We start from the raw sequence: 27,273 nt of genomic DNA, 5'->3' as shown, positions 1-27,273 counted from the left end.
CACATGAATAGTTTCTGAGAAAGGATAGTCACATTCTGAATGGTTGTTGTATACCTTTGTCTCACTTAAACCCTTCCTCTCATTTGGGGGTGTATAAACTCTCATGTCTCACCATCAGTCAGTACATGTGTCTACTCATAGGTATCTCTAATAAAGTGTACTTTGTGTAGTCCTGGACATATCTGTTTCTTTCTCAAATATTTCCTCACCTTCACCTTTGGTGGCAAAGCTCTCATCTACTGGGACAGGTTGTTCCAAACAACTACTATTTGCACTAGGATCCATTTGATGACCTGGTTCCCCCCCATCACCTTCATTATGTAAGAGTGTATATGGCTCCGTCAATCCTGAACTTTAGATTTGTACCTTAACTGTAGCATGGGGCTTCCTGTCTGTACCCCTCAGCAAACTCTAGCCCAACAAAACCCATCCTTTATTCCTGCCCTTCTGAGTCTAATTAGGAGAGGAGTTGGACATATGTAGGCCATAGTGTCAGGTACCTCTGGAAAGGAATAGAATACACTTATGGTAGATGTATGCAAAAAGTATTCACCTTAATCTACCTGACCTATTAGAAAAAATACATTAGACCAAGTGGCTTTTAAACAATAGAAATTTATTCCTCACATTCAAGCCTGGATGCTCAGACAGACAGACAGACAGACAGACAGACACACACACACACACACACAAATTAATTTTTAAAGCTACTTTTAAGTGCTTGCTGTGCAAACATGAGGACTGGAACCCCTGAATTCAATCCCTAGAACCCTAAACAGAAGCATCACAAAGGACTGGCTAGCGTATGTCCTTGGTACCTTCTAAACAGAAGCATCACAAAGGACTGGCTAGCGTATGTCCTTGGTACCTTCTAAACAGAAGCATCACAAAGGACTGGCTAGCGTATGTCCTTGGTACCTTCTAAACAGAAGCATCACAAAGGACTGGCTGGCGTATGTCCTTGGTACCTTCTAAACAGAAGCATCACAAAGGACTGGCTGGCGTATGTCCTTGGTACCTTCTAAACAGAAGCATCACAAAGGACTGGCTGGCGTATGTCCTTGGTACCTTCTAAACAGAAGCATCACAAAGGACTGGCTGGCGTATGTCCTTGGTACCTTCTAAACAGAAGCATCACAAAGGACTGGCTGGCGTATGTCCTTGGTACCTTCTAAACAGAAGCATCACAAAGGACTGGCTGGCGTATGTCCTTGGTACCTTCTAAACAGAAGCATCACAAAGGACTGGCTGGCGTATGTCCTTGGTACCTTCTAGCTATGCGTTGTTGAATCACTGCTGCTTATGGCACTGCCTCTGCCACTTGCCTACACTAGACAGCTCCAGGATTCTGCAGCAGAGCACGGGCACCAGACCATAGTTAGTTAGTACAGAAGACTCTCTTTTGTGTTTGGTTTGGTTTTCCCTTCTGGTTATTTGAGACAAGGTCTCCCTATGTATCCCTGACTGTTCTGAAACTCGCCATGTAGACCAATGTGACCTTGAACTCACAGAGACCCAAGGCATATGTCACCACACTTGGCCCCTTACTGAGGAGTTGACACCAAGAGCAGAGAGGCTGCTGTGACTGTTAAGTAGTCGTGGTTGTACGTGCCCCTTAACCATTCCTGCTCTGAGAAGTTCTTGCAGGATCTAACTCAGGTCATTGGGCAAACATTTTTACAGGGTGAGCCATCTTGCTGATCCAAAACTATTCGTAACGGATCCTCTGTAAACCTGAGGTACAGATAGCCGGCACTGGAGGAGAATGGCAAACCATGTAAAGGCCTTTCACATGGATATCACTTAGAATTTTACATAGAGAGGGCTGGAGAGACGGCCCAGTGGTTGTGTGCTGTTCCCGCAGAGGACCTGAGTTCATCTCCGAGTATCCACATCGGGTGGCACAGCTACCTGTAACTCCAGCTCCAGGTGGACCCACACCTCTGGCCACCTAAGGCACCTACACTCATGCACACATACCCCCCACACACATAATTTAGAAAATGAAATAAGTCATTTTTTAAAAAAGCATTTTATGTACAGGGAACGTGTTTTGTTACTGTGTGAGGATGGTAAGGAATTTTCAAGTTTACAAATATTTGGCAACAGAAAAAATGTTAATTTTAAATATTCATATGCCTTTCACATAGAACTTCAGAAACACAGTTCGTCACCTCCATCTCTTCCCAAGGACACATTGTATACTACATCACTTTTATGAAACACTTTTGAGTTTTGAAACAGTATCTCACTCTGTAACCCAGGCTGAGGCAATCTTCCTTAGCTGTAGGCTTATTGCTGTGATCACAGGGGTCGGCCACCATTCCACATTAAAATCCAAGCATCTCTTTTTTTAATTTACTGATTCTCCAAACTCCGGGCCAGGTCAGGGACTGAATCTGCCTGGATCTTGACCCTTACCACACAGATATTTTCCCCCTTAGCTGCTTCCCAGAAGGGCCCATGAAGTAACTCCTGTCTGGTGTTTGGCACCCCAGTGGAAAGGTGGGAGCTGATTTTTATGCAGGGCTACAATGAGCCCAGAACTTTCACTTGGTGAATTCTAATGTGGTCCTTGAAGAATGTGAAGCTTCGGTGTCTGTTTGGCAACACAAACCCGTTCTATAAGAACTGTCATGGAAATGGCCCTGCCAGTCTCACACACAGACGGTGCTGTTGTAGAGGTCACAGCAGGTAGCAAGACTCAGGGCGCTGAACTCCTTGTCTTCCCAGGAACCCGAGAAAGAAGGCATGTTGGTGCCGTTCAGCCATGTACTGAAACGATAAAGCCAGGGAGATGCGCATGCGTCAGACACGGACAAGGCAGAGCAATGTATCAACAAGTTTTACCAAGTAGCCGAGAACAGAACCCCAAACCTCTGAGTGTGTCTGTTGGCTGCAACCAATGAAATGAGCTCCATTTAAATGCATTTGCTGCTCACAGTTCAGTTAATGCTAGTATGGAACCGTGTCCAGTGTCTGCCCTGTGACCAGCTCCTAACCTCAGTCCAGTTAGAAATAACATTTCCAGACAGCTGGGACAAAACGTATGCCTTATAAACGATCTAGAATTGAATTGAATTTTTAAAAAAGCTGATAACTTAAGACAGCTTTCCTCTTGAGAAAGAGAAACTGCTTACATTTAACTGGTATAAATTAAATAGGCAAAGATATTTTCCTTTTAAGTTTCTTTGACTTTCATTTTATTCAAATTGGAATAGAATTACATCATTTCTCCCTTTCCTCCCTCCAGCCCTTCCCAACTACACTCCCTCATGTCCCTCCCATATTCCCCTCTTCTCTCAAGTTAATACCCCCTTTTTCTTCAATTATTATCACTACATACATATGGGTGTGTATGAATAGGTATACATACATATATGTGTATATGGATGTATATCTATATATTTATATATAGATAGATATATGTCTCCAGCTTTTAGTTTCTTCAACTTGTATGTTTATGTGTGGGTTTATGTGAGAGCAGGTGCCTGCGAAGGACTTAAGCAGGAGCCCTTCTGAGCTGGAGTCAGCTGGTCAGAAGCTACCCAGTGTGCGAGCTGGAAACAGAACTGAGGTCCTCAGCAAGAGCAGCATGCTAACCTGAGTCATTTCCTCCAGCCCCAAAGACATTTCTTTCAGGTTCTAGCTGCTAATGACTCTTAGAATGCAGCTTTAGAAAATCCACTGAGAACATACACACCAGACTAATTTAGACCTATCCGGTTTATAAATTCCTCTTTAACAATACCCAAAACTTTTACTTTATTTCCTGACCTGATATGCAGCTAACATCTGAATGTCCCACAGGGAACAGATCACTTACATATACATCACCTCCTAAGCAGACTCCAGCTCTGGTCTATCCCTGAGTCCCAGACTCCAGCTGATTTGTGAGTGACTTTATATGGTGTTCACACAGGACCCTCCACATTAACAAATCCAGGACTGGAGGAGGCCACGCCTTTCTCCTTTACTCCTATTCCTGTACTGGTCTCATTGCCATGGACACACTGGCTCAGGACAGATAGGAGAGTTCTTTCTCCTCACCCTGGGCCTTGCTCCTAACTAGTTGAGGACCAGTCCTGTTGATTCTGCTTGGTCTAGCATACCTGTACCTTTAAGCATCTTACCATCTCTTGCTCTCCTTGTTATCAAAATGTCCTTATATAAAGTGCTGCTAACCATGCTGAGGTCCAGAACCCTGCAGATCCAAACCTAGCTTCTCTAGACTCACACAGGCCTTTTTGTAATGCCAGCTTTGCTTCCTAAAGCTCTCCCCATCCCTGAAGACCTCAACCAGGGCACAAGTGTCAATTCCTCATAGCTTCCTTTTATGTGTCCCCAAATTAGTTCTTTTACTCAGTGTTAGGTCCTTTTTATATTCTAGAATGTAGTAAATGAGATCACCTTTACACTATCTGAACTAGAGGCTATCTGGTTATCTTGTACATTTAAACTTGTCTTCTCCTGGTCTGTCTGGCTTCCTTTCTTTTGCTTTTTTGTTTTGTTTTGTTTTTTCAAGACAGCCCTGGCTGTTCTGAAATTCCCTTTGTACACCAGGCTGGCCTAGAACTCACAGAAATCCACCTGCATCTGCCTCCTGAATGTTGAGACTAAAGGCGTGCACCACCATGCCTGATGGTCTGCTCCATTCCTATCTGAAAAAAAAAAAAAACCTCCAAGATTTACCAAGTAGAACTACTCTAAAATCACCACCTATAAATTATCTATATTTCAGTCACGATAAATACAGTAACTTCTTAACACAGGGACCACACTTCTTTCCCTTTCCCTACACACCGCCAATAAACAGACCCGTAGAGCTAATGCCGTAGATAATGAGAGAAAAGACTACAGGTGGAGGCCATCACTAACATTCATGTTGTGTCTCATATACTCCATACAGCGTACACAGGACTGGACTCAAGACCTCTCATCTCCAGCATCCAGAAGTTTCCTTCATGGAAGAGAGGAGATAGGAGGAGGGAGCAGGAACTATGGTGTTCACCTACTTGTGGAAAAGCTCTCTGCAGCACACGTAGGTATCATAGGTTCTGTTGGTGAAACTTGTGTTTAGGAATGACACACAGTCAGCTTCAGCTCCCCTGGGAACATAGAGGATTCCTGCACAGAGGAGATGGGCATTATGTGAAGGAGGAAGATTTGGCACATGGTCTCCAAAGTTCTTTATTGTTTGGTTGGGAGTTGATAACACTGTAGATCAGGTGTGCATGGGATGGATAGTCAGTTAAGAGAATTTTCTGAGAGAAATGCTGTGATCTCTGCCAGAGACAGTGATTAGGCACCTACCTGCCATGCAGGCACTGATAAAGGAAACACAAGCACCCGTGAAGAGAGCTCTGACCACAATCTTGCACAAGTCACTCTTCCGCTGGGGCATCATTGACGCTACAGGCAACAAAAGAAAGCAATTGTATGTCTTCCCCATACAGCAAAAGGGGTATCCCTGAATCCCCATTCAGAAGAATGTAGGGGGGAAAACATGACCAACCTTATGACCAACCACCTAAGCTGCTAAGGCTGTCATAAGAGGTGTGTACATACATTAGTCTTGATAAATAACTCATACTTCTCCTGGGTCAAGGATTGTATATCTGACCCTCACCTCAGTGGTTCTGGAATCTTTTCAAGATATATTTGAGTCAAGCAAGGCTCCGAGTTGATCCTAGCAGGTGCATGCCTGTTGTATGCCAGTTGAGATCTAAGCTCTTAAGTCTAGACTGGAATTGGAGGGGCTGTTGCAAGCCAGAGGACTAGAAAGGGCCGTTCCCATCTCACCCTGGCTTCAGAATCACAGCTACCAAGTAGCAGAAGTAGAAAACATGGACAGGTGTTTAACCAAGGGGAAAGATAAACCAAAAGGAAGTTGTTTCCCCCTTCAAACTGTTTAAGCAGCTATCAAGGAAATAAATTTAATAATTCCATCCCAGAATATGATTGCCAGAAATGTCACTTTCACACATTCCTTTCATACTCGGTTTCTCCTAAGACACATTTCTAGCTTGTTTCTTCCAGGTCCTTGGGTTTCTGATGAACTCTGCCCCCCAGGACCACTTCCTCTCTCCTAGCCTCTCTCTAGCAATCAGGGTGACACTGCTTCAAGTACCACGTCCTCTGTACTCCAGGACTCTCAGCTTTTAATCTGACAATGCGTAATACTCACTTGTTCTATTTATTTGCTTTTTTGCCTCCTTTCATTTCTTTCTTTTTTGATCCTTGTACAAATATCACCTTTTTTGGAAAAAACCAAAGTATTGAGTATCTTAATTTCAGAAAGTACCTTTGGCAGTCCAAAGGCAAGATAGAAATATCATTTTAATAACTTCTCTCTTGTTAGGAAAATAAAAATAAACCCTCTTTGTGCCTTGGCAGCAAAGAGAAGACACAAATAGAGCTTTGATTGTAAAGGACTCAACCCATAGTCAGCCTGACTGCATGAGCTCTGAGTTACACGTGGCCTCAGAGGCCCACTTCATATCAGCGTCTCTGCCTAGCCTCTGCTTTGCAGTGAGCAAAGGTTGCGAGCTGTCTGGCGTCCTGGGAACATGGGGGGGGGGGTTAACAACTCACTCAAGCCTCCCAGTGTGATTCCTATGGAACTAAGATTGGCAAATCCACAGAGTGAAAATGTTGCAATAATTTCAGCTTTCACCTAAGGGGAAAAAAAAAACAAGTAGATACATTCAGTTCTGCTGTTCTCACAACCATGGTAGAAGTTCCAGGGCACACCAAGTCTTTCTTACAGCCTTCTACAGAACCATAAAAGATGCTCAGAAAATAACTGGCCCCTGAATTGCAACAGCTGCCGTGATGTGGTAATACCACAAGACTCCTTGCCCAGCACTGTTCTTATTAAAGATAAGAGAAAAGAGACACAAGGAGAAATGTATAGAAGATCAATTCCCAGCTATTTGAATGTGTAAATAAAGAAACTTCTGAACATCCAGAAGGTGTGTTCCTTGGACTGTTCCTTACAGAAGCAACAATTATCTTACAGATCAAAGTTGGGCCAAATTCAGGGGAGAAATAACATACAGCCCTGGAATGGAAACTAAGTACTGACACATAGGGTTCTTCTTGTCTTGTGGTTGGTCTGGGACACTGGGAAGTGTCTGTGAGCCTACAACATCTGTGTCTTCTCTTGGATACACAAGGCCCAAACCTTTCACTCTGTGATGTTTCTGGAATGTCACTTACAGAAATCCACTGTTTTTCGCCATTGATCCACTCTTCTACTCCAGAGAGACGTTTGTTCTTATACTGAGACAGTTGTTCATAGGCCACAAATTCGTTTATAAAGAATTTGACTCCCACTATCTCAGCTACCAGTGGACAGTCTGCCCACTCTACACCCATCATGAAAACCATGGGTCGAAGGACATAGGAGCAGATGACCTGAGTGGAAGAAAAATACCCCAGGGAAAGGAAGAGCAGACAACAGTTAGGTACCAGCAGCCTCCCTGGAGACTTAGCCCTCCTCTCCTTAAACCTCCCTCTTCTGCTCGGGCTTTCTCCTGGCTTAATATGGGTCAGGAAAACATGGCCAACACTTACCTGGAAAGAGAGTCCATGTATATCCACCATTTCCCCCAGCCAGGAAAGGGTAGAATTGACAAAGGCCAACACAGCCAAAAAGGCAATCAGGTTGGCAGCAACGTTAGCAACAAGGGCTATGGCATCTGTGGCTCCATTGCTTGCAGCTTCCAGGATATTCCTCTCGTCCCTGTGGTTATTAGGCATAAAGCATATGCTACCTCAGCTCCTCAGAGAAGAGAAGCTCTATTACCCCTGAAGTGTGAGAGGTGATGGGATCCCTTACTCTGAAGTGATTCAGATGTTATTGCCATGATAGTATGGTGCCAAGGATGTGGGGTAATTGCCTAAGGAGTTAACGCCAGGTGGGAAGGTTAGATCAAAACAAGACAAAAATGACAAGTGGATGCAGAGATAGCAAAAGGAGGCACTTCTTCCTTCGGGGTGACTAGAAGTTTCTACCACCATAGGGCCTCTCTAGGTAGCACACCTTACCATCTCTCAAATTATACGCTTCCGCTGGCTCACCTACGGGGCAGTTTCACTCCCTCCTTGCTCTTGAACTTGGACTCCTCTACTTCTGGATACACCAGTTTGGACAAGGCAAGTGCACAAGGGGCAGCCATCACTGAGGCGGAAATCAAGGATGATGCGTCAATCTGTAAGGTCAGATGGGGGATTAGCACCACTGTGGGGCTCAATGTGGGTGCACCAGGAGAGATTATGCCAACTGTGCCTCACCCCAAAGGATATGAAGGCTCCCAACACAGTGCCCGCAATGGTAGCAAAACCTCCAGTCATCACTGCATGGATTTCAGAGAGGGTCATGTCTGCAAGGTAGGGACGGATGAGCAGAGGTGCCTCTGTCTAAAAACAAAGAAAAACAGTCACATACCAAGAGTCACATACTCCATATCAAAGTGCTTATCCTAGGCAGGGAATGAACCCATCAGATGCATACCCTCTCACCCAGTGCACAAAAAGTCTTGCCCTGAGGCTTCAGACCTCCTAGCCATCTCCTTGCTGACTGTGTTTTCACCTGTTTCCATAGCATGTTATAAAATACTGTAGACAGCTGGTAGTCATTTACTTTGCTTACCTTGTCCAAATCCGTGCACTTACTGGGTGAATTATGTAGTACAGTGCACTTACTGACCACACACTAGATGTCTACAATAACTTATCTAAGCCAATGAAGTAATAAAGAAATAATAATAATAATATCAGGCCACCAAGAAAGCTCAGCCTGAAGACCTGAGTTCAGTATCTAGAACCCACATGGCAGAAGGAGAGAACTGACTTCCACAAGTTGCCCTCTGACCTCCACATGAATGCCACGGCACACAAATGCTTACACACACACACACACACAGAGAGAGAGAGAGAGAGAGAGAGAGAGAGAGAGAGAGAGAGAGAGAGAGAGAGAGAGAGGCAATGAATTTCTAAGAAATGTCTGTAAAATTTTTATTAATTAGGAAGATTCAACTAGGAAATCACCTAGCCTCAAGCTAGGATGCCATTTATTCTTTAATGAATGATAACCAAAGGACCTAGCCACTAAGACCATTAATGCAAAACTGGTTGTAGACCATTGTTGCAAAAGTTGAGGGCTATGGTAGAAGCATCAGAAGTACTCTGAAAACATATCACAAGCAGATAATCAGCCTAAGACTTTAGAAGACAAAGACCTCAATGTTAATTAACTTCTTGCCCCTTTGAAAAATGAGCATTCCTAGTATTGATTTGGTCAGTCAGTAGCAAATATTTAACACTGTAATGGCTAACACTGATTGTCAACAGTTGATAGAAACGCCTAGGAGATAAGACTCTAGGAATGTCTGTGAGGATTATCTTGACTAGGTCAACCTGTGAGAGGCTATTTTAATTACATTAACTGAAGGAGGAAGATGTACTCTAACAGTGGGTAGTACCATTCCCCAAGCTTGGGTTCTGAACTGCATTAAAGAGAAAGCTAGTGGGGCACAAACACTGTTCTCTACTTCCTGACAGGATGTAGCATTATAAGTTCCTGTCACTGAGATCTTCCCAACATGACGACTGTATTCTCAAACTGAGGCAAGAATAAGTCACTTCTCTCCCAATATGCTTTTTTTGGGGGTGCGGGGTATCCTATAGCAGCAACAGGGAAGGACAGCTATTCCACACAAACAGCGCTATTATTCCACACAGACAGACTCACTAAGAGAGTCCTATGGAGAAGAGCCCTGTTAGTCCTGAGCAAGACAAACCATTGCCTCCTCAGAAACCTCGGAATACGGGGATCACACAAGTCACACCAAAATACTAGATGGCAGTTCAAACATCGCTGGTAGCTCCTGAGAGGCATAGGGTTTGGACTGCGGTTTTCACCGATACTCCTGTGTAAGGAGCCGGACCAGTGGCTAAGCACCTTTTAGATAGTGTGTCCAGACTGTGGATTAGACACCAAGGATGAAAGCAATGTTCTCCTTGACCCTCTGAGGTTTCTTTCATAAAGGACCTACTGCTTCCCAATCTTCATTTCTCAGGCTTTTCATAAGAAAAAAACATGCCTAGGGAGGCAGAGGAAGGCATATCTTTGTGAGTTCAAGGCCAGCCTGGTCAACAAAGTGAGTTCCAGGACAGCCAGAGCTGTTACACAGAGAAACCCTGTCTCAAAAAACAAAAATAAAACAAAACAAATAAGCAAAAAGTGCCTTCCGAGCTGCTTAGTGACTTGTGTTTATACTCCCAGTGCCCAGGAGGTGGAGGCAGGGAGATTGGGAGTTCAAGGTCATCCTCATCAGTGAGAATGGGGGCTGGAGAGATGGCTCACAGGTTAAGAGCTGTTCATTCAGAGGTCCTGAGTTCAATTCCCAGCAACCACATGGTGGCTCACAACCATCTGTAATGAGATCTGATACCCTCTTCTGGCCTTCAGGGATACATGCAGACAGAGCAGTGATAACTAAAAAGATACATAAATAAATAAAAAGTTTAAAAATAAAAATAATTAAAAAAGAAATGGGAAATCAATCTTGTAAAAAAATAGCTTTTAATTCAAGCACTCTGGAGACAGAGGCAGGTAGTTAGTTCTCTGTGAGTTGGTGAGTTGGAGGCCAACCTGGTCTACAGAGTGAGTTCCAGGACAGTCTCCAAAACAATACAGAGAAACCCTGTCTAGAAAAACCAAAAATAAAAATAAAAATTTTAAAAAAATAGTGAGAATGAGATCAGCCTGGGCTACATGAGACTGTTTCAAAAAAAAAAAAAAAAGAAGAAGAAGAAGAAGAAAGGAAGGCAGGCAGTGGGGAGGGAAGAAGGGAAAGTCCTCTTTCTGAATTTGTTTTCTGCCAAGTTCTCTGTTCTTTAGAGAAAAGAAAAGCAGAAGGCCCAAGTACTTACCATTCCTACAAAGATGTTTCCTGCCACAGCCAGGGTTTCGGCAGCAGTGGTGCCCATGGTGATTTGCAGAAACCAGGCAATCTGCAATAATCCAGACTCCTAAATCATCTATGTTAGCAGAAATCTTGGGTAATGTCCAGTAAAGCCCCTCCCACGACTCCGTTTCCTGGTAAGGAAACTGAGAACTAGGGAAAATCATGTAGCAAAGTGACAGAACAAGTTACAAACATAATAGCCAGAACTCAGGCCCTGGAACTTCTAGATCAAGCCTATCACACCCAATAAGAAAGGGCAGACCAGCCTAGCCTTTAACCGTGTTCTGCCCCAGTCTATCTCAGGATATCAGGATGCTTAAAGGGGTGGGTGCTTTTCCTCATCCGTTCTGACTCCATCTCCTATGTAGGATCATTTTCCCCAAAGAAAATATCAGCATCGCCCACTCCCCTGACAGGTCCAAGCCGAAGGTTCTTTCATGAGCTTACCTTCTGAATCACCCACTGCACAAGGCCCAGGTAGTAGAGAATAGACATCACACATCCAAAGAAAATGATGATTGGCAAGGACTGCAATGAGAAGAGATTATACTGTGTGTGCTATGTGTGCCACAAACAAGCTCTTGTGTGCCTCTAAATTAAGTGCCGGGCATCCCCAGGGCACCTGATATGATGCAGTTTAGGAATAAGCTCAAAATGTACTTCAAACCTGTCAGTCTATCAGTACTGAACCATGGGATATTTCCTGAGCCTCTCCCCCTTCAATCAATTCCATGACGGTAAGGATCATGGAGGAAAAGTGGACTACTTTCTAGGGTCAAGTTGGTAAAGATTATCTGACCTCTTGAACACACCCATCACTCTCTGCTTTATCCTCCTACCCTTTCACTGTCATTGTCATCCCTGCCCACAAAATAGGAATTACCTGAAAAGCAAAAACACTTTGGACCAGTGTATCACCAAAAACAAAACTGGAGCCTTCCACCGTATAAGCCAGGAAAATCTGAAGTGGGAGGAATAAGGGATGAGAGTTAGAGCAGGCAGGACACAGAGGAAGATGTGCTCGGCCTCAGGTCCGATGTGCAGGCCATGTCCCAAGAGTTGGTCATAAAGTGACAGACTCAGCAAATCAGTTCTCTTCATTTGTATTCCCCGTGGTCCCATTACTTTCTCTCTTTACCCAACCAGATTCCCCAATACCACCATGAAGGCATAGTGCCAAAGCCTCATGCTTCCCTCAAATCTCTATTCTCTGGGGTTCCAGATGATTGAAACTCTGACACCCAATTCCCTGTACCTGGATCTGATCTCCCAACCACTGAAATGCATTAAATCCAGGTTCAGTTCTGATGACCAAAATCCCAAAGACGAACTGAAGGCCCAGGCCCCAAAACACTGTCCTCCAGCACACCTGGAATCCAAAAGAAAATATTCAAGCATGAGTTCCAAACCTTACTTGGCCATTGCCTGGTTCAACCTTATGCTGGGAATGGTGTTAAGTGAGGGTATTAACAGTCAATCTGGCTGTTAGCTAGCTTTATGTCAACCTGACACAAGCTAAAGTCATCTAAGGGGAAGGAGCCTCAACTGTGAAAATGTCTTAATATGATTGGGCTGTAGACAAGTACGTGGGGTATTTTCTTAAACAATGGTTGATGTGGGAGGGCCCAGCCCATTGTGGGTGGTGCCATTCCTGGTCAGGGGGTCATTGGTCCTGTAAGAAAGCAAACTGAGCAAGCCATGAGGAACAAGCCAATAAGCAGCACTCCTCTATGGCCTCTGCATCAGCTCCCGTCTCCAGGTTCCTGCCTTGTTTGAGTTCCTGTCCTGACTTCCTTTGATGATGTACAGTGATGTGGAAGAATAAGCCAAATAAACTCCTTCCTCCCCAAGTTTTGGTCATAGTGTTCTATCACAGAAATAGTACCCTAAGACAATGGCATAGGGAACAGGGAGACTAGCAAGGAAAAATAGGATAACATTGTACAAAGAGACAAGTATGTACATACAGATTTTTAAACTAAGTTTCATGATGCTTACAACACATGCATACAAATAACTTCCACAAATGGCACTTTTGCACAGTGCCACCTGATTCTCTGTCATAGTCTGTTTTCTTTCTTTCCTTATTTATATGTTCTTTTATTTTTCTCTAGTGTTGACTAGGTCCATACATACCACAATAACAACCAACAGGCCTAAGGTCTCTAAAAGCTTCCTAACGTCTCTTAGAAATAAGACTGTGAGAGAAAAACTCCAGGAATTTTACTTAATTTTATGTCTCTATCAAGACACATACATTTTGCAATTTCAACTTAGCCCTTTCTGTGTGTTACTAGACCCAACATAAATACCCCAAACTCACCGCACTATGGTGTTTGGAGAAGACAAAGAGGATGAGGATGAACATACAGATTCCTGCAAAGGAGATCAGTTGCTCTGGCCTTTGAGCTGTGTCGAGAGCCAGCCACAGGATAAGGCCGACCACAGAGGCTCCTGCGAACACCCTAAAGGTGAAATCCAGAGCTAGGTCACCACTCAGTGAACCAGCAACCAAGACCCCTCTGATAGGACTTCACTTTTCTCATATAGTTATATCAATAAAGTTTAACATAATGATTCATCCCTGAAGGTGCTTCTAATGACCAAGCAAAATTCTGAAAACAGAAGGAGAGGATGTGTTGGTCCACGATGGAGGGCTACTCCATTTTTAACCACTCCAAGGGTGAGAATTAAATAAGTCATTTATAGACGCATCATCTTTACATGCACCAAACGCATTTCAACACATAGACTGGAGGCTTGGAACGTAGCTTAGCAGAGTACTTGCCTAAAATGTACAAGACCCTGGGTCCAAAACAAATAAGGAGCCAGTGATGGTAGTGCAAGCCTTAAGAAGTGGAGGCAGGAGGATCAAGATATTAAGGTTGGGATTGGAGAAGTGGCTCAGAAGCTCTTCTAAACACGGTGGTCACCAGGCACACATGTGGTGTACATGCACGCATGCAGACAAAACCCTCGTACACATAAAGTAATATTGAAAAAGAGGTTAAAGTCATCCTCAGCTGCGCAGTTAGTTTGAAGCCAACCTGGCTTACATCACATACCCTTTCTCAAAAACATACAAACAAAATACAGATGGATTTCTTCAATCTAAGTGAAGAGAACTAGAAAGGAGATCACAGGTGAAAACAATACAAAAAGAAACACAGGATCCGCTGAGATGACACCTCGGGTGCAATGCCGCAAAAGAACCCGGGTCTGGACTGAATTAGAGGCTCTCTTCTACACATCCCTTTCTCAGGTCAATAAAATCCGGCTTCCAAAAGTTTATTTAATGAATAAAGTCACTTGGCCTCTTCCCCCGTACTGTCAAATAAATCAGTGATACAAAACATCAATGGTTATATGTTATTTCTCCAAATTGTCATCATTGAACACGTATTTTCTGCGCATTCATTGGAGAACGAGAAAAGACTTTCTAGAAAGTCTGGCCTACAGTCAGTGCACATGAACCTGGCACAGTTAGATCAACTGTAGCTGCTGCAGACTCCAGCTCAGTTATGCTGATGATTAAGCTTGCTCCCAGACTCTAAGACAATGGTTCTCAACCTGTGGGTCACAACCCCCTTGGGGTTCACATATCAGGTATTTACACTATGATTCATAACACTAGCAAGATTACAGTTACAAAGTAGCAAGGAAACTAATGTTTATGGGTGAGGGTCCCCACAGCATGAAGAACTGTATTAAAGGGCCACAGCATTAGGAAGGCTGAGAACCACTGATCTAGTTTGCAAACACAAAAGCAGGTAGGGGCTCTGGAAGACTAGAGGGGAGGAGAATGAAGAGCAGAGAAGAGAAAGCAACTTGGTTGATAGCATAATGGAAGTGTAAGCATCTGCTCTAACCACTCCATTAACAGAAACGTGGGCTTCCTCACGTGTGTCACAGGCTCTTGGGATTCCAGACTGCAACTCCTTCCTGATCTGGAGTTCCATCTGCACCAGTAATATTGACCCAAGGCTATAAGAAGCCAGGCTGGGCTTTGCAGCTCAAAGGTCCACTGCTACGTGTCCTCTACACTTTGCCTCTGTGTAGGAAAGAGCCCGAATCCCTCTCAGGAACTGTGAAAATGTTAAAATGTTAAATGAGATGGCTATGATGTTCAGTTGGTAGAAGGCTTGCCCAGGATGCACAAGGCCTTGGGTTCAATCCCCGGTGCTCCATAAACTGAGTGCTGTAGTACATGCCTGTAACCCTAGCACTCAAGAGGCAAAGGCAGGAGGATCGGAAATTCAGAGTCATCCTTGACTACATAGAGTTCTGAGACCAACCTGGACTAGAAGCTTTGTCCAATAAAAAGAAAAGAAAAATAAGAGAAAGAAGGAGAAAGGAGGCAAGAGAGAGCCTTCCATCTCATAATTGAGATTATTCATTGACACACTCACAATTAAAAGGATCATTTGGAGATGGCAGGAGCTGTAGGTGGGGCCTAATAGGGGGAAACTGATCACTGGGAGCATGCTCTTGTAGGTTACGACTGTCCCAGGTCCCTTGCCTTCCTCCTCTCTTTGCTCCCCCTTCATGCTTCACCAGTCCCTTCCCACAATGATATGCTGACCCATCACTAGCCAACACTGACGGGGCTAAGAGACATAGGCTAAGCCTCTGAGACAGGGAGCCAAAACGGCCTCTCCTGCACATTGTTCTTAGGTGTTTTGTAAACAGCAACGAAAGTTGATCGGCACACTTACCACTTCACCCAACGCCTCAGGCGCGGATTTTTAAATGGCTTCAGACAGCTTATTAATTTTTTACCAAAGAATTTTTCCAGAAAATGGCAGGCCAGGAAGAAGATTACAAGACAGGTGATGACAAATAATGCCAGTGCCCTCTGGAAGTTCAGGATGCAAGCTGCCAGAAAGTAGGCAGCATAAGCTACAAAGAGAGAGTGAAGAGGCTGTAAGGCTGAGTGTCCATGGAGCATGAGGACATGCCTCTCTGCTCCCAGAGAAGTGTTGTCCCCTTCTGTTTCAGCTGCTGTCTTCACTCTGTCCTTTAGATGTGGTCAACATCCACTGTTAGGCTCTTTGGAAATTGGACATCTCTTTTTTTTTTTTTTTTGGTTTTTCGAGACATGGTTTCTCTGTGTAGCTTTGGAACCTGTCCTGGCACTCACTCTGTAGACCAGGCTGGCCTCGAACTCACAGAGATCCACCTGCCTCTGCCTCACGAGTGCTGGTATTAAAGGCATGAGCCACCAATGCCCAACTTGGACATCTCTTCTTGAATTGTTTTTTTCACCTCAGCTATGTTGAAATGACAAATGATTAACCTTTTCTCTTGAGCAACGTGATATAAAAGAAGCTGCCACAAGGAGGGAAAGCTATGTGGTGCTTTTCTCAATGCTCCCAGATTCGCCCCAAGGATCACTTTTGGTCTCACTATCCCAGCTGCATCTAATCAAAGCCCCACATGTCATTGACAACATACTATAAACAAGGTTTCCTGACTTTCAAAAATAATGCACAGCACTGATCTTAATTATAAACCAATAGATAAGCTATGTATGACAGGTGTTTTTCCTAAAGTCTACAGAGCTGTGTCCTGAATCAAACCTAAGCAATAAAAAAGAGACTATATATATATAAAACCTAAATAGTACAGTTTTGAGTGTAACTCTTCTCTGCTCTACTTACCCTTCTGTGTATGAGGCAATAAATTATGGCTTGTGTTTCCCCTTTCCATGAATTCCCATGATCTCACCTGCACACAAGAGACCAAGCAGAATCTTCTTGAACAAAACAGCATGTCTTTTGAAGAAACTTCTTGCCTTGATGAAAGGATGTAGGCTCCTCCTGATGAAAAACCAAAATTCAAACATGAGAATTGCTTCATCCTGTCTGTGCAACTCTTAAACCTTGGACAGCCCAAGGCAGAGTTTGTTCTCAGTCAGTGAAGAAAATTACTCAGCTGGTGGGTGTTCGATAGTGTTCCGGCAAGGCCCCAAAGGCCAGTTCAAACCTTGTGTCTGGGCATCAGATCAGAATGGCCCTACTCAACCTAGAGTAGTTACATCTTTGATAATTTCCTACCACAGAAGTGAACACTAATCGTGCCAGGGATTTACTCCTAAGGACAGGTGATGTCCAGTTTCCATATTCAGTCTGTCCTTCTTAGACACAATTCTATCAAACCACACACAGCCTTTAGTAGCTGTGCTACGTTGGCAGGTAGGAGAGAAAACAAACCAGTATCAAGAGTCTCTATGTTAACAGATCTGAGGGAAGATGCCCAGCAAGAACTATTCAAGACTGCTTTGTATAGTGTTTTCCATGTGGTTGGGCTCAAAGAACTTTGCAAATAATAACAGGGTTCCTCTAAGAACCTTAGAGGTTGTTACTGCAAGCTAAAAGCCAAGGAAGCTGAGTAAATTTCCTGAGGTCGAGAGGTCGTAAGGAGTAGATCTGGAAGCTGAGTAGCCTGGCTTTCGAATCTAAGTTCTCCATCATCATGTCAGGCTACCTTACCTGACCCCAGGATCACCTCCCTCTGCAGGCAAGTGAGCAAAAAAGATTCCACTTTCAACAGAGAAAATGTGCCCAGCTAGAAGTGTCCTTGTGACTATGGTGCTTGGTCAGGGATGGGACCAGCCACTAACTAAATGGGCTGGGGATTTGGTCCACACAGTTTTTGGTCCCTTCTCTATTGCTGCCTCTCTCATCTAACTTGAGATTGAGCTGCCTGTCATACCCCTGTATCCTTTCTTCTTCATGCCTACCTCTACCCCGCATCTTCTGCAGGGAGGCCAACCCTGGCTTATCTGAGAAGGGTGTAATTCTCAGATATAGGGAAGTCAAAGAGGGAGGAAACTATCCTCATCACCCTTGGATTGTCTAAGCCCATCACCTCAGGAGGATGTGTGGGATCTCAAGACCTCCGCCTCCATCCATTAATGGAGAAAGTAGTGACCCAGAAAGTCTGTTTACAGTGTCAGTAGCTGAAGGTGTCATTGCCTTTGGAATATCATTCACAAGGTACATCAAGCAATGCACTTCATTTTAATTCTAGACTTCCCATGCGTGCCAGGTCTTCGGTTTGCTGCTTGGGGCCTGGAAGTTCAGTCTGTGAAGACTATACCACCGGACCACAAACCCTTTGACTTATCTGCTGGGGTTCTTGCCAATGGGACCTCACAGGAAATCTCAGTGCAGAACAGCTGAAGTCCGCACATAAGCAGAGAGGGATTCTGATCTGACTATCCTACCAGGTTCTCTGGCACCATAGCCCTTCCTGTCAAGGAATAGATTGTATTCACTCTTTCAAACCCTAGGTCTCATACCGTCCTTCCCCATGGTTCTGCTCTACTTCATACCATTTTCAAACATCTGTCTTCCTTTTGTTTGTTTGTTGTTATGTGTGCATTTGAGGAGGTGGGGCTTGTGCGTGCAGAGGCCAGAAGAGGACATCAGATCTCATGGAGCTGGAGTCACAGGCAGTTGTGAGTCCTAGATGTGGGGCTGAACTAGGAACTGAACTTGGGTTCTCTGAAAGAGCAGTACAAGCTCTTAACCACTGAGCCATCTCTCCAGCCACTCTTTTGGTTTTGTTTTCTTTAATTTTTAAAGTTAGTATTGGACTTCATTATGGTATTTTCATGCATATGTGTCTTTATACTTTGTTCATAATGGCCTCTTTATGAGTAAACTCTCTTCTGGTTATTCTTGTTTAAATATGCCACCTGTTTTCTAAATAAGGAGAAGCTGGTTTGAAAGTACGCGCAATTAAACAACATTCAAGCAAAGCCACTACAAAATAGGAAGGTCCATATGCTAGTCAAAGAGTAGACAGAAATTACAGGTTTAGTAGTTCTGCTATCACCTCTTCACCACAAACCCACCATTTCCTGGGGACTAAAGTACTTCAGAAATTACTTTAAAATACTTGCAAAACCCATGACAATGGAATCCTAGAACAACGGGTTAGAACTGAGCCTTTGGGGCCAGAGGCAGGTGAATCTCTGTGAGTTTGAGGCCATCCTGGTCTACAGAGTGAGTTCCAGGACAGCCAGGACTACACAGAGAAACCCTGTCTCAGAAACAAAACAATGATGATGGGCTGGCCCAGCATCCTACTAACAGTACCAAGCTCTTTACACTAAATAGTGGTACAGTCTGAGCATTAGTATCTGTGCTATAACTAGAAATTGTATTGAGATGTTTACCTGCTAAGTGAGTGAATATTGATGCTTTCTCTGCCTCCAAGTGTTTGTAGGGGAGGCTTTCTGGGTATTGACAAAAGACAACGTTCTCACGCGCTTACTACCTGCATCCCCAACTGATAGGTGGAAAGGAAGTAAAGAGAGCATAGTCAGATGTACCAGCTAAACATGACTTTAGTCATCACCAGATCAAGCAGTAAAGATGTTCGTGAATTTTCTCAGTAAACCTACTTGCAAGATAATAGACTCTCCTAACTGAGAGAGAGCCTTGGTGACTGCTAAAACCTGGAGCTCTTCATTTAGCCATTAATGTGGAAAGCTTGAGTAAGTCCAGCTCCAGTGACGGCAGACAGTGTGGCCCTGCCTGAGTCTCTGCTACTCCAGCTTGAAGGAGGAAATAAAAGACGGAATGAAGGAGTCAAGTTGGAATCAACTGATGGTGTGAGCAAAAGTTGAGGCTCGCCTAGCACAGGGGGCCAGAGTCTTTCAAAACGTCAAAGGTCTTGTTTTACACCCAGTTAAATACCAGCTGGACAAAGCTACTACAAAAATAAGATAGCAGAAATAAGTCACAGGCAAGAGATTTTGTCCTTGCCTTCCTAACCACAAACTCATCATCTGAAGTACAACTTTTCCATAGTCAAAGTTATGTACACAACTGGTTCTTAACTTAAGAGCTGGATGATACTGTTGCACAGGAAACTGTCTCCCAAACAAAAAGATGTTAATAACCCATGGGGAAAGCCAAGTAGGGACTGGAAAGTCAAGGGAAAACCTAACAGGGAAGGGCAGCATGAGGCTATCCTGAACAACAGAAAAAGAATGCTCCATAGATAGACAGACATAAAGAACCTACGCAGTAGGTTGTCCAACCTACCCTCAGCTTCTTCCTTCCAGAACTCTTCTCTCTCCGAGATGGAGGTAGCATTTGTTCTGATAGGCAGTGGAGTCTTCCCAGGGAAGCTGTTCTGTCTCCTGACTATGCCCCATGCCAATTTCAGGCTGGGTCCTTGTATATATTTCTTTTGCAAGCAAAAGAGTAGGTGCTATTTGAATAATTAAGAAACAAGGGAATGAAGTTAAAAGTCCCACATCTACCACATAGATGATGAGCAAATCATGTTTAGAAGTAGAGGCGTGTAAGCCAGAGCGGGGAGCATGAAGCTCCACTAGAATTTACAGACTTCAAGGTCTTGACGGTCTTCACATCTGTTACATGTGATGACTGAGGCAACAGATCATGGCAAACTAGCATGCTTCTCTTCTCGGTGTCTTGCTCAGCAGCATCCCTTTGGTAATTTCATATCAGTCGTGGAGTATTTACACTATATGCCAATGCTACAGATCTAAGCTTGCGGTATTAGCTCTTCTACATTCAAGGTTGTCAACTGCAGTGGTGGATGGGCTAAGTGTGTAAATGTTACATATTTTTAAATAAGTATTATTTATTAGAAATACATCCATGCCCCATTTACTTATTGCTATCTGTGGCTTCTTTCTCACTAAAGTGGTAGAGTTGAGTAAATGCATCAGAGACTACACAGCCTACAAACTAAACTGTTTACTACTTTGTCCTTCACACAAAAGCAATCCAACTGCTAATCTTACTTGGTAGGTTAGAAAAAATATCTATAACATCCAAGTCTAAACTGTGCTCAAAGAGAAAAGTATTTTTTCAGAAAGAGGCTCTTACTATACTTCCCAAACTATTCCCATACTCATTACGACCAGAACTCAACCTCCTGCCTCAGCTTCTGAAGTAATGGATTAACAGACATGAACCACTATACCAGCAAGCGATTCCACTCTTATGCATTTAACAGCCTGCACACAATCCCAGCCCTCAAGAGGCTGAGGTAAGAGAACAGTTGTAAAATCAGTGCTACCCTAGCTTATCAAGTGAGTACCAGGGCAGCTGTGACTACATAGTAATATTCTAACAAAACAAAAAGAAGAAAAGACTCAAAACCAAACAAGAAAAAAACAAACCAAACAAAAGAAACCAGTACATTGCTTCCTGGAGTTCAGATATAATTCTAAACAGAATTAACACTGTTGACTGCTAAACTGCTAACCAAAATATGAAATATTGTGATTACAAAAAATATACAGTTGATTGTTCAAATGGTAGATAGGTAGTGTTAAAAAAAATAAGTAGAGGATTGGAGAGATGACGCATCAGTTAAGAGCACTAGTCACTTTTCTAGAGGATACAGATTTGGATCCTAATACCCACAGGTGCAAAGAGTATAGTGTCCTCTTCTGGCTGCCTTTGGCACTGCACACATGTGATGGACATACATACTCACAGGCAAAAACACTTAGCACTTATAAACATAAAATAAAAACAAAGCTTTTTAGAAGTAGAAAAACAGTTGGATGTGGTGGCATATACCTTTAATCTCAGTACTCAAGGTGCAGAGGCAAGCAGGTCAATGAGTTCAAAGCCAGCCTTCTCTTCAGAGTGAGTTTCAGGACAGTAAAGGCTACACACACACACACACACACACACACACACACACACACACACACACACACACACTAAAAAAACCCTTTCTCAAAAAGCCAAAAAAAGTAGAAAAACAAAAATACATTGAGATATAAAGTATGCATCAACTGACAGAGATATTTTATATAAAAGTCTGTAGCTAACCAGGCAGGGTGTGATGGTGCAGGTCTATATTTCTAGCACTTCAGAGTTAGAAACAAGGACTAGCAGGTCAATGCCAGCCTTAGCTTCATGGTGACTGTGAGCAGAATCTGAGTTACAAGAAACTCAGTTTCAAAAATGAATAAATAAATAAACATAAAATGAATTGTGGAGATTGTAGAACATAAGTCAATTGAAAGGTGAAGATGTTACTGAGATATTTAATTTCTAGGAAAAAAAAACAAGCAAAAATAACCTTTTATCCTAGAGCGTCTTCGGATCATAGCCTCACACACCCCTCACCACCCGTCCAGTACTCTGCTGTCTGCATGCTTAGCAATCCCTGGCCTTTCACACCACAGAACACATTCCAGCTGAGCAAGTTTACCCAAATTGTCTTTTGACATCAGCTCTGACAGCAGGTCCATGTTCAAATTCAAATAGTTTTGGTCACTCCTCCCTCCTCAACTTGAGCACACAGCACTGCGGAATGTAGCTTCCCTCATCAGACCCTTCCCTTAACTCCCGAGTCATCATCTCTTCTTAGCCTCCATAGAAAGTCCTTTTGTCTCCTATGTTTCCTTTTTCCTACTCCTAACCCTGAGCATTCCAGAAAAACTCTTTGGTCATGGTGGACGTGGGGTTTGTTTGTTACACTATGTAGCCTTGGCTGGTCTAGAACTTGCTATGTGGACCAGGTGGCCTCACACTCATAGAGATCAGTCCACCACCTCTGCCATCCCAAGTGCTGGGATTAGAGGCATGCACCACAAAGCTTGGCCTCCAAGAGATTTGTTTTGTTTTGTTTTAATTGATATACGTATGTTCATTCCTAAGTCTCAGTGCTCTAATTTAAACCAAAGTATTAAAATTAGTACTTGCCTGTTATAAAAATTAAATTAATTACACATAATAGTACTCGATAAATGTTAGCCATTGTTAATTTTATTATTGCAGCTGCTATTTTTTTAATGTCCGATAGGCTGACACTGATAGGCTTGTCATCGTCATTGGGCTGACCCTTCAGTTAATTCTACAAAATTCTACGTGCATGTGGGACCGCGGTCCCGTTAGTCCGTGAGTTAAGCAGTCCAAGAATGATTAGCTTTGATCTCTTTCACTCACTTCTCTTCCCCACCCCACCCCCAATTCTAAGTTGGACTCTGGAACATCCTTACCTCCAGCCATCCTTCGGGCTGTGTTCCTGAGTCACTTCTGCTTTTTTGCTACGCTCAGGATCTCCTCTTTCCTGTAAACACAGGTAAAGGTGAGCTGGGCCAGGCAGCCCTGAGAAAGCAGCTGAAGCCCCACCTCAACCCACAATACTGCATTACCATGAGTTCCAGCCCTGGGTTCTCAATGCCGTTCTTCATTGTGGCCTGGGAAGCAGACCCTCTTCCCGCTTCTTTCTCCATTGCCCGTTATCCTCAGCTGGAAAACAAACTCAACGCTAAGGCTGGCAGATTTCTCCTTCTGTCTTGGGGGACGAGGGAGGATTTTTAAGGCCAGATCCTCTCAGAAAACACAAGATGAAACTTCTCTAAAGAGTCAGCTGCTTCTATTAAAATTAAGGACTGGAAAGGTTAGGAGCAGATTAATGTAATAAATAATGAAAGGTAGAATTTGATTTCTTGTTGCAAATGGCTATGGAAGAAGGGGCAATATGACAGGTGAGAAATTAAGGGCATGAAATGAATTGGTGGGCCTTCCAGGGCCCCAGAACCTGGGTTGAAATATAACCTTCTCAAATCAAAGGTCATCTAGCAATTTTTCTTTATCTTTTTTCCTGGAAAGAGAGGGAAGATGACACCTGAGAAAGTTCCAGGGGCCAAGGCTTTCTGGGAAAAGAAGAGAGAAAAAAAGACTGCATTCCCTAGGATTCTCTAAGGAACAGAACTGACAGAATGCATATGTAGAAAAGAGGGTTTTCTAGAATGACTTACAGTGTGCTGGGTGGGTCCTCACAGTCCAGTCTGGCAACAGGCTGCTCAGGCTACAAAGTCAGATACCTCAGCAGTTCCAAGTCTGGTGCCTGGAAGATTCCTGAAGAGCTAAATGTTTTCGGTCCACGTGGGATCCTGGAGAAGCTGGATGTCAGTGGAGAAGGACAGCAGTAATAGAGATGAATGCTTTCACCGGCAGGCGAGCCAACCACACTTTCCTTGTCAGACTTCCTTCTATTTAGGAGGTTACCACAGGAAAGGGCCACCCACTCTAGGGGAGGGACTTCTTGGAAGTGTGTTTCTTAGTTGGGTCAATCAAACCATCCCTTTTGCCATGATTAATTTTCAAGGAGGACAATGACAAGGTCATAATTCTGCCTGCCTAACATTAGTTATCACCACTGAAAACATTCTTCCCTCAGAATAAATGGCAAGGCCCCTTGAGGAATGCATGGTCTTTTAGTAGCCTATAGCTTAACTAGGACGACAAATTTAAGAACTCTTAATTACTGGTATTATCTCAGTCATTACATTACAAGGTAAAGGAACAAAAAAGGAAAGAAAGCACAAGTATTTGCTCAATATATGAGTCTATATATTCAAGCATATTCTTAACAAAAGTAGGACAGAAACAAACACTCAGGACAGTAACAGCCCTCATCTCTGTAGCAGGTCTTGTGGCCCTACCTGGAGTTTATAACTCTTCCACAACATAGTCCATAGTCCCTCTACCTTCAGCAAGCACCTCAGCCAGTCTTGGTTCTTCGCCTGGGTCCTGTATCTTCCTGCCTGGATTGAGTTGTTGTAGTTTCCCATTGACTTTAATCGCAAGGTATTTCTCTTACATTTGATATGTTCTGCCTTATCTCCATTGTAGAGAAACAATCAATGTCCCTTTGGTCTGGGTCAGTCACCCCTCCTAACTCTATTGTTCCTACTTTCAGTCTGTTGGCTGAAGTGCATCAGGAGCCCAACGTGGCTAGAGAGAAATCTTAGCTTCCAGCTCAGAGGGTTCCCTCCTGTGCCTCCTGTATGAAGTGCTCCCCCTTCTGGAACCAAGACTCCCAGGAGAGCAGAGCATAAGTTTGTGGCAACAAGAAGCAGAAGTCTGGCTGGTGGCTCACTGGGGATGAGGTACCATTTCCATTTCCACGTCTGCTTCCTGGACCCGTGAATCCTGAGTAATGAAGTGAACTTATTTAGCCTGCTGCAGAACCTCAGCGTTCCAGGCTGCCGCTGCCCAGCTGGCTATCCAACTGCATCTTCTCTGGGGGGAACTGGGAGTAAGTTCTTATTAGCCTATATTAATTACATATAATGATGAAATTCATTATGATATTTTCACACATGCACATAATGTATTTTGATCCTCTTCAGCCCCCTTATCCTCTCCTGCCCCCCTCCACTCCCACTAATGCTCTTTTTCTTCCAAACTAGCCCTCTTTTACTTCTGTGTGCAATGTCTCTTTTTTGTGACACAGGGAATTTCTTTAGGGATTCTCTAAAGGATTATGGGCACCTTACCAGTGGCTATACTTGAAGAAAAAGTGATTCCTTTCCCTACCAACGACTAACTGCTGTGAATAAAGGCTCGGGAAGAGGTGAGACTCCCCAAGTCTCTCTCCTTCCCAAGAGTGTTGACAGTACTGCCTATCTTATATAAGTAATCCTAGCTGCTGTGAGTCTGAGAGTGTTTGATATGTCTGTTGAGTCATATCATACCCATAAGTCATCAGTCCACGTCATCTCTGCCTCCCTTCCTCCAGCTCTTAGGTTGTTTTTCCACTCTCTTCTCTGTGATAGCCACTGAGTCTTGTCAACATGGCTACATAAATGTTTCATTTATTGCTGGACAATCAGCGATCGCTTATTAGAAGTACTTTGACCAGTTGTATTTCTTTAGTCACCACTGACCACTGCCGAAAGAAATTTCACTGACCAAAACCAGAAACTACTATCCTGTGGACATAAACAGTTCTCTAGAGCTGCCCATGTTTAGAACTGCAATTTGATGGGGACACCATGTCCATTAAGCAGCAGGACTTCCCCATTGGGAAACACAACTTCCCTAACCACAGGCTTTTGACTATGGATTCTTTCCTGTTGGTTAATAGCTGTTGGCTATCCCCCACCGCTATTGTACTAATGGGTTTTTCTTATCTGACCATTCAATGTTGTTACACACAGTGGCCACAGTTAAGTAAGACTGTTGACAACAATTCTCCCCTCAGCAGCCTACATAACACCTTTCAGCACTATGAGAGACAACCAGCAAGGAAGAAATTTCCTGCCACACTCTAGCTTGACTGTCTGTGTCTTGTGGTCAAGGAATGGGGCATCTTCAGCAATCTGGTCTTACTGTCCAGTACAGATGAGCAAACAATAGCCATAGCATTCTTTGCCCCCCTCCCATGGGATTCGCTGAGAAACGACCCATAGGGTGGTACCTCATCTCTGACACAGGTGTTTCTTAAATAATCCATGGCTCCTGGGATCAGCATGTTCTACCTACACAAGTTACCTCCACTCAAACTATTAATTTTGTTTTTATTAGCTTATCATGGTTTTTTTGTGGTGTTTTCAAGCATCCTTATTTTTGGCTGATTCCTTTCCCCTGTGTCCTGCCACACCCCCTTACACCTCTTCACTCCCAGCATTCCCCTTTCCATTTTCACATGACGTGCATTCTACTTCCACCAAAGATGCCTTTTCTCCCTTTGCATGGAACTGGTTCCTGGGATCTCCACAGCTACTCCCACCTAAATGCACACACATAAAGCTGAGACAATAAGAGCCAGCTGTGAGAGAAAACTGGGGTTCAGTTACATCAATATAACATTTTCTAGTCCTAACCACGTTCCTGCGTTGTAACAGTGGTTTTAAAAAGCCATTCTACCATTTATTCAAGCCAGCTCAAGGTGGTGGAGACCATGACCGTTTGAACGACAAATGTCCCTCATAGGCTTGTGTATCTGAACAGTGGGCAACAGTTGGTGGTGCTGTTGGGGGCGTTATACAGTGTTTAGGAGGCACAGCCTTACTGAAGTAAGCACTTCACTAGGGGTGGTATTTGGGGGCTTAAAAACACACCCAACTTCCTGTTCTCTCTCTCTCTCTCTCTCTCTCTCTCTCTCTCTGTCTGTCTCTGCTTCCTGTGTGTGATTGAGATATGAGCTCCTAGCCTCCTGCTGCTACGCCTGTCTATTGTCACCCTCTGGAATCATAAGTCAAGATAAACTTTCTTTCTTAAGTTACTTTTGGTCATGATATTTTATCATCCCACTAGAAATGTAACTAACATAACTACTGTCACATTTCTTTATTTATGAAGTGAGTTCTTTGTTCAGAAACAATGTGTGGAATACCGAAGCATTGTGTAAGTCCAAAAATGGTAGTTTTATCTGAATTACCTGCAGGAAAGGCAAATCCATAACCAGAATAAGTATCTCTTATGGCAAGAATAAATCACTGCCACTTTTTCTATAGAAATAGACAGATGTAGTCCAGCTGCTTTCTAGCAGC

At 43.6% G+C, this 27,273-nt stretch overlaps 1 protein-coding gene across 4 annotated transcripts; it reads right to left on the bottom strand.

Annotated features, from left to right (window-relative positions):
* Positions 1-595: 595 nt before the first annotated feature.
* Positions 596-25,373, bottom strand: Slc28a2 (solute carrier family 28 member 2). 4 transcript variants are annotated; one of them, XM_040746190.1, is made up of 20 exons: positions 25,276-25,373; positions 24,439-24,928; positions 23,752-23,895; positions 23,143-23,239; positions 22,987-23,057; positions 16,704-16,795; positions 15,692-15,875; positions 13,300-13,441; positions 12,232-12,345; positions 11,860-11,937; positions 11,424-11,504; positions 10,942-11,022; positions 8,299-8,424; positions 8,086-8,216; positions 7,579-7,747; positions 7,222-7,419; positions 6,595-6,676; positions 5,314-5,412; positions 5,016-5,127; positions 596-2,775 (listed from the first exon to the last, which is right to left on the bottom strand). In XM_040746190.1, exons 4-20 carry the CDS (start codon positions 23,221-23,223, stop codon positions 2,658-2,660), a joined length of 1,959 nt encoding a protein of 652 aa, XP_040602124.1. In that variant the 5' UTR covers positions 23,224-23,239; positions 23,752-23,895; positions 24,439-24,928; positions 25,276-25,373; the 3' UTR covers positions 596-2,657. The 4 variants fall into 4 exon arrangements, 3 of the variants coding, with proteins under 3 accessions (XP_040602124.1, XP_040602123.1, XP_040602125.1); XR_005877366.1 differs by lacking the exons at positions 24,439-24,928; positions 25,276-25,373 and having other exon boundaries at positions 596-1,218; positions 1,269-2,775; positions 23,752-24,222; XM_040746189.1 differs by lacking the exon at positions 25,276-25,373 and having other exon boundaries at positions 24,439-25,017.
* Between the last annotated feature and the right edge of the window lie 1,900 nt (positions 25,374-27,273).

The sequence above is a fragment of the Mesocricetus auratus genome, unplaced genomic scaffold (assembly GCF_017639785.1).
Source record: "Mesocricetus auratus isolate SY011 unplaced genomic scaffold, BCM_Maur_2.0 Super-Scaffold_100004, whole genome shotgun sequence".
Lineage (NCBI taxonomy): Eukaryota > Metazoa > Chordata > Mammalia > Rodentia > Cricetidae > Mesocricetus > Mesocricetus auratus.
Note: the sequence above shows the minus strand (reverse complement) of the source record. Positions and strands in the feature narration are given on the sequence as shown.

What these genes read in the sequence shown, in the direction of transcription:
- Slc28a2 (XM_040746190.1), bottom strand. Translation starts at nt 23,223, where the DNA reads ATGGAGAAAGAAGCGGGAAGAGGGTCTGCTTCCCAGGCCACAATGAAG. An exon ending in TCTCCAAACACCATAGTGCG is followed by an intron (nt 12,346 to 13,299) that starts GTGAGTTTGGGG and finishes TTTGGATTCCAG; the next exon opens with GTGTGCTGGAGGACAGTGTT. An exon ending in AATCACACTGGGAGGCTTGA is followed by an intron (nt 5,413 to 6,594) that starts GTGAGTTGTTAA and finishes TGTTGCCTGTAG; the next exon opens with CGTCAATGATGCCCCAGCGG.